Source organism: Thamnophis sirtalis, unplaced genomic scaffold, assembly GCF_051295495.1.
Source record: "Thamnophis sirtalis isolate CommonGarterSnake01/CBP01778 unplaced genomic scaffold, rThaSir2_p1.2 scaffold_4, whole genome shotgun sequence".
Lineage (NCBI taxonomy): Eukaryota > Metazoa > Chordata > Lepidosauria > Squamata > Natricidae > Thamnophis > Thamnophis sirtalis.
Window position 1 is genome coordinate 110,088,854 of NW_028261384.1, and position 13,146 is coordinate 110,101,999.

Below are 13,146 nucleotides of genomic sequence, written 5' to 3' on the forward strand. Positions count from 1 at the left end.
GACAGGGATCAATGGATTTTGGTAAAACAAAAAATACTTTATTATGCCTATTTTATTAAGTATAGATGGTTAAGTATATGGCTGCATCTTTTGAAATGTATGTCTCATATTGTAGGTAAAGCAAGAGATTCATGCAAGGCTTTAATGAAATTTTGATAGGAATGGTGCTTTTAATTTACAAAACCATTCCATTCATAGTTGATTTGCACTATGTTCAATGGGATGTATTCTCATGTAGTGTGGAAAAACTTGTTAGCCTTTTACATCTGAGAATTTTGTTGACAGATTACTTAGGATATAGTTTGTAAAAGGAGGTGTGTATGGAAAAGATTAGCAGAAAATCTGCTAACATTACTTTTTCCCATTTTAGCTAGGATTTTTTTTGTCATCACAAGCATAAAACTTTGACATTTTTCATTATGAAATCTTCAATACACTTTGCCAATATTTAATCATATAATTCCTTTCAACAGGAAAACTTTCTATTTGCTTAAAACAGTTTAGAACATGGTCTTTTAATCTATTATTAGTCTACATATAGGAAATTGGAGTTACATGTGATTATATATTGCAATACAATAGCAGAGTTGGAAGGGACCTTGGAGTTCTTCTAGTCCCCCTGCCTAGGCAGGAAACTCTATATCATTTCAGACAAATGGCTATCCAACATCTTCTTAAAGACTTCCAGTGTTGGGGCATTCACAACTTCTGGAGGTAAGCTGTTCCACTGTTTAATTGTTTTAACTGTCAGCAAATTTCTCCTCAGTTCTAAGTTGCTTCTCTCCTTGATTAGTTTCCACCCATTGCTTCTTGTTCTACACTCAGATGCCTTGGAGAATAGTTTAACTCCTTATTCTTTGTGGCAACCCCTGACATATTGGACTGCTATCATGTCTCCCCTAGTCCTTCTTTTCATTAAACTAGACATACCCAGTTCCTGCCACTGTTCTTCATATTTTTTTAGTCTCCAGTCCCCTAATCATCTTTGTTGCTCTTCTCTGCACTCTTTCTAGAGTCTACACATCTTTTCTACTTCATGGCAACCAAAACTGAATGCAATTACAGTTGAATTTATGCCTATTTATCCATTTCTCAATATTGGATGCAATAAAATAAATTGTGTTCTCTATGATTATACATTGACACTTAGGTTTATATTACTGTAATCCTAGGAGTATCTGTATGCATTCCAGTTTGAAGAATGCAGGTAAATATCATCCTCAACAGAATATTGATTCTGAAAGTAAATTCACCATTTAATAGTGGAACATATGGAATGGGAAAGAGAACTAAGAGTTAACGTAGACCAATATTTACTGATTTTCAAAGGCTCCCAAGTGTTAAAATAAATCTATATAATAATATTATTAGCCCAGATGTGTGTCTTGCATTAAGTGACTATTTTTCACTCATTGTTTCTGAAAGAGTTGAAGCAAATATGATGGGATTACAATTTAGTTCAGGAGAGTTGATTGTAAAATAATTTATCATTTATTAATCTCAGAGAATACTCCAACAAGCTTCTCAGATGATGATATTGTTAATTCTGGAAAAAGGTATATTTCTCTAAATGTATATCCTTTCCTGTAAGAAATCATTGACCATTTTGTAATCTATTTTTTGCAGAATATTTGGAATAAATGAAATGGGCAACCAATCCATTGTGACAGAATTCCTTTTAATGGGATTTGCAGATGACCATGAAACACAGATTTTGCATTTAGTTATATTTCTGTTTGTTTATTTAACAGCTGTAGTGGGAAATCTTCTGATCATCATGGCTGTCGCCCTAGATCATTATCTTCACAATCCCATGTATTTCTTTTTGGTTCATCTGTCATTTTTAGATCTCTGCTTTATTTCTACTACAGTTCCTAAATCCATAGCCATTTCAATTACACAAAATAGAGCAGTAACCTTTACTGGATGTGCTGCACAGCTATTTTTAATTGTTACTTATACTAGCGGTGAACTTTTTTTGCTCACTGCCATGGCCTATGACCGTTATGTAGCCATCTGCCACCCTCTGCAATACAGTATGATCATGAACTGGAATGCTTGCATTCAAATGGCATCTGCTGCCTGGATAAGTAGCTTGATTCATGCAGTAGTAGAAACCAGTCTAACTTTCAGAGTGAACTTTTGTGGATCCAATAAAATTAGACAATTTTTCTGTGATATGCCTCTGTTACAAAAAATATCTTGCGCTGATTCAAATGTTCACACATTTTTCATTTTCATTCTTGGGCTCTTTATAGTCACATTTTGCATTGGAGTCCTGTTTGCTTCTTATGGATATATCTTTTCCACAGTGCTGAGAATAACATCAGTTCATGCAAGAATCAAAACTTTCTCAACCTGCACTCCTCATATGACTGTGTTTTCCTTATTTGTTATCACTGCTGTATTTTCATATATGATACCAAAAAACCTTTCTACTCCAATTATGGATGTGGTTGCTGCGTGCCTGTATACACTTTTGCCACCAGTTCTAAATCCCATCATTTACAGTTTAAGAAATAAGGATATAAAAAAATCTTTGTGGAAAATATCCACAAGATTAAAACATCTCCTATAGTGATTGATAACATTCTTACAAGAGTTGTGCAAGTAACTTATAATTGAATAAGAATATCATGGCCAAGTGGATTCTGTGTGGAGATTAGAGATTTGAAATGGTTGTAATTGTTGATAGATCATTTTTCCAGAGCCCAAGATGTAAAATATTGGCCAGTTACTCTGCCTACGTTCTAATTCCCCCCCCCCCCCCACAATTCACAATCAACTTTCTCTATATCCTTTTTAGAATAGGAAATTGAACATTAAAGCAATTTGAAGTTGAAGTTCAGCTTGGCTGGTCCATTAATTTTAAACAGTTTTTGTCTGATATTCTTCGCTTGCAAAAGACAGGTTCGGTATAATTTTAAAGTTCTCCAAATGTTTTGAAGCTGAGTGGAGGGAAAGATACAATGCCTAACTGTTCTTTAAAACCAAAAATCTGATATGTATATGATGAGATATGATAACTATTATGATTAAATCCTATTCTTGCCAAATTACAAACAATTTGTAAGAGGTCCAAAACAGGGATGCCAGCAAAAGAAATTTATTAATCTGCCATGAGGTGACAGAGCAAGAGAAAAATCTGATCAAATGTGTGTGTGTCTGTGAAAAGAGAGAGGGAGGGAGGGAGCACACTGCTGCCAGTCCTGGTATAAATCTGTGAGGTTGGATCGGATCTCTCCCCCCCCCCTCCAGAGGCAGTGGCAACGCTTTAGTGCCTGTCCAGCCAGGCTGGCCCCACTTTCCCTCTTTCTTCTCCTTGCTTCTCCTCCTCCTTCCCTTGCTCTGCTTTTTGTCTTTGGGGCTTGAGGGATGGTCAATCCCAATTTGTGGCATAACTGCAGACTACAACAGCGGTGAAGGAGGAAGGCAATCCCACCCACCAGACCAGGGGCTGGAGTGGGAAACTGAATGGCACTGAAAGTAGCTGAAAGTGTGGTGTTCAAGTCCTGGAAGATTGTTTGAAAGGAACAGCATTGCCTGCAATTCTCATCACTATGCATTGCTTCTAAGCACACAATGTCCACAATATTCCAGGGCTTGATTACACAAAGGCAATTTGCTCTGGAAGGGAAGCAGGGAAGAAGTTTCTTTTGAGAGGTCCTGCCCAGCAGTGGAAAGTTCAATGCCACACTTTCAGCTGCTTTCAGCACTGCTTGGTTTCCCAGGCTGGTCTGGTGGCTGGGATTGAATTTTGCCTTTCCCACCACTGTGGTTTGCGACCACGCTGTGAATGGGGATTGACCATCTGCTTTGCACCCCTCACCTTAATTCATCCTCCACCCCACTCCCCACTGACTTGCTTCTCAGTTGCTGGCCTCTCATGGTTACTGGCCTACTTCTTCTCATTGCTCACCACTGTAGGAGACTAAGCAATGCACTAGTGCAGATGCCATAAATCGAGGTGGTGGAGGATGGAGGATGAAACAAGGCAGGGATGTGGAGCTTCCCCAACAACCCACACCGGCTTACCTGAGTAACCTGCAGCCATGCATCAACATCCTGACAACTGCTTCATATTGCAGTGGCTCCAGAAGCCCCATCCAGGGCCCCATGTGGCTTGTGCATCACCCAGCCTCCTGCTCCATTGCATCAGCAAGCAACAAGAAGATGTGGGCTTTGCAGCATTCTGCTCTGAGTGGCGGCACCAGCTCAATACGCCATGTGGCATCTGGCTGCAAATGGCTGCAAGAAGCTGCAGAAAAAGTCAGAAGTCCATGTCAGGGCATGGAAGCATGGTTGCAGCAGTCCTAAAGTAAGCAGGTGCTGGGCACATAGGGTAGCTCCACCCCCTCCTCCACATCTTAGCTTGATTTTTATGCCTGTGCCTCACCTCCATCTTGTACAACCAGATGGTTGAAGGTACTTAGTTAGGGTTTGTTTTGGGGGTAGAGCTTATTTTAGGCACAGGCATGAAAATCAGGCTCAGGCTTGTTTTGGGGGCATAGGTCATATTTTTAGGGAAACAATATTTACAAACAAAAAGTGCTTGGAAAATAGTTTCCACACTAAAGCAACTTCTTGAAAAATTGCAAATAATCTTACAGTAATCATTTAATCATTCCATTCCATTCTATTCTATGCCACTCCACTTCACTACATCACACCACACCACACTACACCATACCATACCACACACCACCACACCACACCACAATCCACTCCACACCATTCTATTCTTTTCATAACTAAGACAAAACAAAACAAAATTTTAAAAACCTGCTTAAATATAGCATGGTTTTTTTTCTGTAGTTCTTTACTGTGTTTGAATCCTATCATTAATATCTTGAGAAATAAAGATATTTTGAAACTATCCTCCATATTGAAATATTTTGGAGATCAATTCTTATAACAATGATGAAACAAACCCTTAATCTGTGGAAGTTAAATAACTCTATTTATATGTTTTCTATATTTAAATAGGGTAATCTGTCATGCCCTGTTGGAAGCCAGGTCTGATGAGGAGGAAAAGATGGAGCCGGGGTTGATAGAGAGGGAGGGCACAGTCTCTATGGCCTATGATGAATGACCTTGGAATGAGGACGAGGCAGTCCTGAGTGCCTCAGGCTTCAGAAGAGTAGGCAGGGAGGAAGAGAGGATGTAGGCTGACTGAGGAAGGAGATAGAAAGAGCAGGCAGCAGAGGAGAGCACAATTCCAGAGATGAGCAAATGCTTCCTACAACTGATCCCTGAGTGCATAGACTGGAGAGGAGGCAGTGTAAGCACAGGGCGACCGACTATTCAGGAGGAGGGCACTCCATCCCTTCTCCTGGAGAGTAGCATTGAAGGAAATGCCATGGGGAGGAATTACTGTCAGGAACAAATGTTGTATTTCGTGGCAACATATTCCACAGCTCTAAGAACTTTACTCCAGAATCCTTGCTGGTGTGAACTGAGGTTTGATCCTTTCCTGTGACATTCATCATGAACTTTGCCAAATTTGAGAGCTTTTCTTGCCCCTGGGGTGGTGCTGGTCCTGTGGACCTTCATTCCCAAAAAGTTTCATGAAGCCTGTGCAGGAACATGTGTTTGAGTCTTCCTTTTGGATTGTAAGGGTAACCTGGGGGCAGAGATCTTGGAGAACAGACTGGGAATTACTGGATTGGGGGGATGGTGGTTGAATAAAAATTGTCAAGCTTCCACTTAACATGTGTTGCTTGCAAGCCAACCCTGAGTCAAAACACATAATAATGCTTTCTCTGTTTTATTGGCATTTGAGATATATTTTGTCTCCTCAGTAATGAATTATCATTTTATCTACCATTATATAGCACCATGAAGTCAGTAGGATAAAGACTCAGGATAAGACCCCATAGTACTTCTCAATTTACCTACTTTCTAACCTACTATAGATAGAAAAGAGCTGTCTCGGTCCCTCATTCTAAAGGCTTCTGGGTAGAAGGACTTAAGTGAGAGGAAAATTTCAGGTATACTAAGTATTTCAGAGAATCAGTTTAATGTAGTTATTAGAGCACCAAGCTGGAAACCAGGCAACCGTGAATTCTAGTCCCACCTTAGGTATGAAAACTGGCTTTGTGTCAATCACTTGCTCTTAGCCCAACCCACCTCACAGTGTTGTTGTTGTGGGGAAAATAGGAAGAGAAAGGAATGTTAGAAATGTTTGGTGCCTTGAGTTATTTATAAAAATAATAAAAGTGCAATAAAATTAAATAAATAATATCTTTATTTTCAATCTTTGTATACTTGCAACAGATAAACCAATTTTCTTCCAGTATTCCTGAATATACTTGTATAATTTTGCTCTCCATATGTTTGCTTGAAAAGCAGTTGGAAAATAAATAAATAAAATTAGGAACTAAAACCACCATAAGGCAAATATTCTCTATAATTGAAAGGATAAGAAATACAACATGTCCATTCCACCTTAGAAATTGATTTGCTCTTTGCATAATTTATTAGTTGATTTGATTTAGTGAGTTAATCTAATTAAGAGGTTTCCACTAAATCTGTAGATCCCTGGTTTGATAGTCATTTGAGGCAGAATTTATTTATTTAGTCAATGATCAGCAAAAGAAGAAGCATATTAATGCTATGGAAGTAATAGGCACATTTTCAGCCCAAAAGTGAAACAGTTCAATTTTCCTAATGAAAAGTAGAAGTAGCATAATGTATCTCAAGAGGAATAAAGCAAATAAATTAGTTGGGTTTTTGTTTTTTTTCAGTTTCTGTTTTTTCAACATTTGTTTAATACCTTGCTCTGGGATTCTGTTGAGCACATATAGATCTCTTGTGAATAGTTGTTTAAACTCTAAACTTGTCAATTTACAAATACAAATCAGTATGTTCTACCAACTTACAGTTCCATTAACTGTCTGCTCTGCAAAGTAAAGAGGTGTGTGATAGTAACTATTTTTTAAAGGGTGAATAATTATTTTGACTTAGGATTTTTCAGCACCAGGAAGAAAAGCATGCTGGAACACAGTCTGGGGGTACAATTTCTCATTACTGTGAGGTTTTGTATATGTTGAGTTCTCTGTCACAATGCTTCCTAATATTATGAATTTTGAAGATTCTCAAGGTTTCACTAGGACTCCTGTTCTAAATAAGTCTGCATTTAACCAGACAGATATTGAAAGTATGAAAGGCATAGGCTAATAATAAATAAATATTGAAATAATATTCTAATATAATTTACAACATTTAGAAATTAAAATTTATTTATTTATTTATTTATTTATTTATTTATTTATTTATTTATTTATTTATTTATTTATTTATTTATTTATTTATTTATTTATTTATTTATTTATTTATTTATTTATTTATTTATTTATTTATTTATTTATTTATTTATTTATTTATTTGGTTGGTTGGTTGGTTGGTTGGTTGGTTGGTTGGTTGGTTGGTTGGTTGGTGGTTGGTTGGTTGTCACTCATCAAATGTCTCTGGGAATTACAGCATGAACAAATATTTAATGAGGAAAACATAAATGCACAGTAGTTAATAATAATCACAGTTAATATTCTGATAAAGAAATATTGAAAATGCACAGTTGTACCCGTAGAAGTCATTAAATTTGAGTGGAACAGCTGATTTGCTTCTCAACATGCCCCTTTTAAGTTTTCTTAAACCTTTCTTCTCATAAAAACATTTGCTGTCTTTTAACTGATAAAGAAACTAAATCTTGCTGGATTACCATAGTCTGGAACGAAAAATTGAATATTTTGGGACATGCATGGAATGGTAAGTTTTGAGCATATTTAGATTTCACAGAATAGATGTCTTTGTTAGAGAATGTACTTGAAATCAGCATATACACAAAATACTGTCAAGTGCAAGAAATTGGGAACAAGAGCTAGATTCAAAATGAATGCAAGTTTAATTCATGCTGCTTCTAAACAGGAATCTGAACTTCTGACAGTCAAGGGAAATTGGTGGTAAATAAGAGTCAATTGAATTCAAGGAGGACTGCATTTAGGTCTCTTTTGGGCATTACTCCAAACTGATGAAATACTTAATCCTTTGTCATCTTCTCCATGTACCTCTGCAATGAGCTGCAATCTGTGAACTAATCCATAAACCAAAATTCTTTGGAATGATAAACAAAAGTATTGCTTTCTGTCCCACTTAGTTCTAACTTATTTTTATAAGCGGGGTTTTTTTTTTGGCAAAGTTCAGAAGAGGATGCTTCTAAATGCCAAATGTATTTTTTCTCAAGTGTTAAATTATTTGTCCTGTTCAATCTACAATATTTCTTTAGGAAGGATAGTCTATGTTTTGGTGTATGAAAAAAAGGAAAATAGAATAAAATAAAGGATAAAATAAAAACTGTGTGATATACCCTATGAATCATTTATACTGATACTGATATGTTGACAGATATGAACAATAATGTAGACACAATGGAATGAGAGAGAAATTAAAAATTGATTGATAAATCTATTTGGATCGATATACATTTAATATATGTTACTTAATACTTTTGGATGGCACGATAAAATAAATTTGTAGAATAACTAAAAATGCACTATCTTGTATTTTGACAACTCCCCAAACTGAAGCATTATGGATATGAAACTCATTGGCAAACATAGACTGATCACATTTTTAGAAGTGGTTTCTTTTTGGTTTATCAAATTTATAAAGTTACCTATCTTAAAAGGATCAAGAATTCAACATTCCTGGTTTGAGCTATTACAGCAAACTGGATTTATACTGTTGAATGGTGATTTAAGAAGTAAACAGCATATTTTTAGGACTAGTGGTTTGCCAGCTTTCACAGTGGAGAACAGCACCTTAATGCTGATGGATGGAAGACTTTTAAGATTAGTGTCTAAATATTTTACTCTCTGTTTATGTAGTGCTGAAACAAAGATGGACCAGACATCTCTGGAGTACTGATGCTGGAAATACTGATTCATTGTTTCTACAATGTTTGTTGTAGTTGTTGTTGTTGCAAGCAAATGTTAAACCAAACATTTGTGACTGAATTCATCCTCCAAGGATTTTCTACAGCTCGAGAGTTGCAGATTTTACACTTTGTGATGTTTTTCTTCCTTTATTTAGTAACTGTGGTGGGCAACATCCTCATTATCATAACTGTAGCCCAGAGTAATAATCTTCACAACCCCATGTATTTTTTTCTGGCTATTCTCTCCTCCATTGATTTCTGCTTCATTTCAACCACTGTTCCCAAATCTATGGGCAATTCCTTGGTAAACAGCAATGCCATCTCATTTACTGGATGCGTCACTCAGGTTTTCCTTGTTGTCTCCTGTGCTACTTCAGAGATCTTCTTGCTCACTCTCATGGCATATGATCGATATGTTGCAATATGTCATCCTTTGAAATACAAACTGATCATGAATCGGAATGTTTGTCTCCATCTTATATTAATTCTTTTGGTGTTTGGTGTAATCAATGGAGCATGTCATGCTGCAAACACCTTCCGTTTAGATTTTTGCTCATCCCACATTATCAAGCAATATTTTTGTGACATCCCTCAGCTGTTAAAAATATCTTGCATCAATACAGAGATCAATGAGAAAATTACATTTGGCTTAGTACTAAGTATAGGTTCATTTTGCTTCATTTTTGTTTCTATTTCTTATGGGTGTATCTTCTCAGCAGTTTTCAAGATTCAGTCTACTCAGGGACAGTATAAAGTTTTCTCTACTTGTGTTCCTCATTTGACTGTGTTTTGTTTATTTGTTTTTACTGTCATGTTTTCATACATGAGACCAAAAGCTTTGTTCTCACCATCTCTGGACTTACTTTCAGCTGTTTTGTATACAATTTTACCTCCACTAATGAATCCCATAATTTATAGCTTACGGAACACAGAGATTCAAATTTCTTTAAGGAAAATGCAAAAGAAATATTTCAGATTTCATGTGTTGAGCTGACTATATAATTGTTTATTTTTCCAGACTTCTACCTAAAGGCTGGGTAGAAAAAAGAGAGATTCTTGATGTGATCTGTCTTGGTAATTAAATATCAATTTCCTGTAACATTCCAGGTTTATATGAAAATATATCTGAGTAAAATTTTTGAAGATACAAGAAGAGGTGGGATTCTACTGGTCTGCACCTATTCACTAAAACATCTTGTTAACTTTTTAAGCAGTTCGGAGAACTGGTTGTTGGAAGAAATCTCCTTTTGTTTTTTCCACTTTACAGGGCTAATCCTAAATAAACTGCCTCTCCATTAACTCTTATTACATTCTTGGCAGTACACCTGGACCAGGGGTTGGTTTCAGTAAGTACGCACCGGTACACACATACCTCGTCTTGAAATTTAGTGTGCTTTCCCATAACCATTCTTCTGGAGGCCCCATACTGGAACACTCCCTCCACTGGCCTGCCCCTCTCACTCCCCCCACCCACCCAGTTGCCTCTCCCTCGCTCCCCCAACCCATCCACCCAGGGCCGCTCACTCACTCGCTTGCCCTACCTATCTGCATCAGGTTTGCCCTGCCCACTCACTTCCTTTGCCGGAGCAGAGGATTGGTAGAAGCCGATGTGATGCATACTCCCTTCTCTTTGATATCTGCCTCATTTCCAATGGGGGTGAGGAAGAAATCCATGTTTTTCCTCCTTCTGCATGGATTCTCCCACATTGGAAATGAGGCGGCTGTCAAACAGAAGGGAGTGCACGCCATATGGGCTTTTCCAACATTTGAATCCTCACATCCTGTTCCTTCTTCAGCTGTTGGAAAAGCCCATGTTGCGCGTGCTCCCTTCTCTTTGACAGCCACCTGGTTTCCAATGTGGGGGAAGGAATCCATGCATTAGAGAGGGAGGAAAATGCATGGATCCCCCCCAAAATTGGAAACTAGGTAGCTGTGAAAGAGAAGGGAGAAAGGATAGGCTGCAGGGAAATCCCCCCCTTTTCCTGCCGAACATTCTGTACTTGGGATTGTAGCACCAGAAACACACCCACAAAAGGCTCAATCCAAAGCCTTCAGCCTTGCAATTCTGGGAGGTGTGTCTGTGCTGCGATCCCAAAGAAAGGACAGGTTGCAGGAACCCCCCCTTTTCCTGCTTATCATTCTTTATTGGGATTGCAGCACCAAAAGCACATCCTTAAAAGGCTCAGTTCAAAGCCTTCAGCCTTGCAATCCTGGGAGGGGTGTCTGTGCTGTGATCCCAAAGAAAGAATGGTGTGTGTGAGAGAGAGTGAGAGTGAGAGTGAGAGAGAGAGTGAGAGTGAGAGAGAGGGGGGAAGGGAAAGAGAGAACTAGAGAGAACCTCCCCTTAAGGGGAGGGATGCGGACAATCCTTTACAAGGTAAGGCTGAGGAGTTTGTCCAATTTCTCACGGATAACGTTGCTCGGCTTCGGGCGAACCTGGACTCCAATTGTGCAGAGCCAGCCGAGGTACCGGGGGTGGGTCTTGAACGGCATTCTTGGATTGATTTTCAGTCTGTTACTCCTGAGGAAGTGGACAAGGCCATCGGAGCAATGAGTGCCTCCACATGTGTACTGGACCCGTGTCCCTCCTGGCTCTTCACGAACAGCAGGGAGGTGACACGGGCTGGATCCAGGCAATAGTGACCGCCTCTCTCTGGGAGGGGTCCTTTCCCCCCCTCTAAAGGCGGCGGTGGTGAGACCCCTACTGAAGAGGCCATCCTTGGATCCAGCCATTTTAAATAACTACCATCCAGTCTCCAACCTCCCCTTTGTTGGGAAGGTTGTTGAGAAAGTGGTGGCCTCTCAGCTCTGGCGGTCCTTGGAGGAAACCGATTATCTAGACTCCTTTCAATCCAGATTCAGGCCTGGCTACATCATGGAAACTGCTTTGGTCGCAATGACCAATGATCTCTGGAGAGCAGGGATGGGGGTCACCCCTCCGTCCTAGTGCTCCTTGACCTCTCAGCAGCCTTCAATACCATTGACCATGGTATCCTTCTGCGACGGTTGTGAGAAGTGGGGGTGGGAAGCACCGTTCTTCGGTGGTTCTCCTACCTCTCAGACAGGTCGCAGTCGGTGTTGGTTGGAGGGCAGAGGTCGACCCCTAGGCCCCTTAACTATAGGGTGCTGCAGGGTTCGGTCCTGTCCCCCCTTCTGTTTAACATCTACATGAAGCCGCTGGGTGAGAGATCATTCGATGGCACGGGATAAAATACCACCAGTATGCGGACGATACTCAACTGTATCTGTCTGCCCCGTGCCAGCTCAGTGAAGCGGTTGACGTGATGTGTCAGTGCCTGGAGGATGTTAGGGTCTGGATGGGGGTGAACAAACTGGCTCTCAATCCTGACAAGACCGAGTGGCTGGTGTTTTTCCCTCCCAAAAATTGGCTATGTATTCCAACTTTCAGGCTGGGGGGTGAAATTATACGCCCCTCAGACAGGGTTCGCAATTTGGGAGTACTCCTGGATCCACAGCTGACTTTAGATCACCATTTGTCAGCTGTGACCAGGGGGGCATTTGCCCAGGTACGCCTGGTGCACCAATTGCATCCCTACCTGAACCGGGAGGCTTTTAAAACAGTCACTCACGCCCTTGTGACCTCAAGACTGGACTGCTGCAATGTGCTCTACATGGGGCAGCCCTTGAAAAGCATTTGGAGACTTCAGCTTGTTCAGAATGCAGCCACACGAGCAATTGTGGGTGCACCTCAGTACACCCACGTTACACCTATCCTCCGCGAGCTGCACTGGCTGCCTATTGGTCTCCGGATACGCTTCAAGGTGCTAGTCGTCACTTATAAAGCCCTACATGGTATTGGACCTGGGTACTTGAGAGACCACCTTCTGCCAATTACCTCCCATAGACCCATTAGATCCCACAGATTAAGCCTCCTCCGAATTCTATCTGCAGGCCAATGCCGGTTGTCGACCACCCCGAGGAGGGCCTTCTCTGTGACTGCTCCAACCATCTGGAACGATCTCCTCGTGGAGATTCGGACCGTCACCACCCTTCAGGCTTTCCGAAAAGCCGTTAAGACCTGGCTGTTCCAGCAGGCCTGGGGATCCTGCATTCCACCCCTACTCGAATTGTTGTGCATGTTGCGACTTTTTAAATTGTGTTGTATTGTTGTTTGTTTTTTTGTCTTTTTACTTTTTTGTATTGTGTCCCTTTCCTTCTGGTTTGTCAGCCGCCCTGAGTCCCTCTAGGAA

General features: G+C 39.9%; 2 protein-coding genes across 2 annotated transcripts; both read left to right on the plus strand.

Moving 5' to 3' along the window:
• Positions 1-1,645: 1,645 nt before the first annotated feature.
• Positions 1,646-2,578, plus strand: LOC106553283 (olfactory receptor 14A16-like). Its single transcript, XM_014071752.2, has one exon. The coding sequence runs from the start codon at positions 1,646-1,648 to the stop codon at positions 2,576-2,578; it is 933 nt and encodes a 310-aa protein (XP_013927227.2).
• A 6,409-nt stretch (positions 2,579-8,987) lies between these two features.
• On the plus strand, positions 8,988-9,929 carry LOC106553282 (olfactory receptor 14A16-like). The gene has a single exon (XM_014071751.2). It carries the CDS (start codon positions 8,988-8,990, stop codon positions 9,927-9,929), a length of 942 nt encoding a protein of 313 aa, XP_013927226.2.
• Positions 9,930-13,146: the final 3,217 nt, after the last annotated feature.

What these genes read in the sequence shown, in the direction of transcription:
- LOC106553283 (XM_014071752.2), top strand. Translation starts at nt 1,646, where the DNA reads ATGGGCAACCAATCCATTGTGACAGAATTCCTTTTAATGGGATTTGCA.
- LOC106553282 (XM_014071751.2), top strand. Translation starts at nt 8,988, where the DNA reads ATGTTAAACCAAACATTTGTGACTGAATTCATCCTCCAAGGATTTTCT.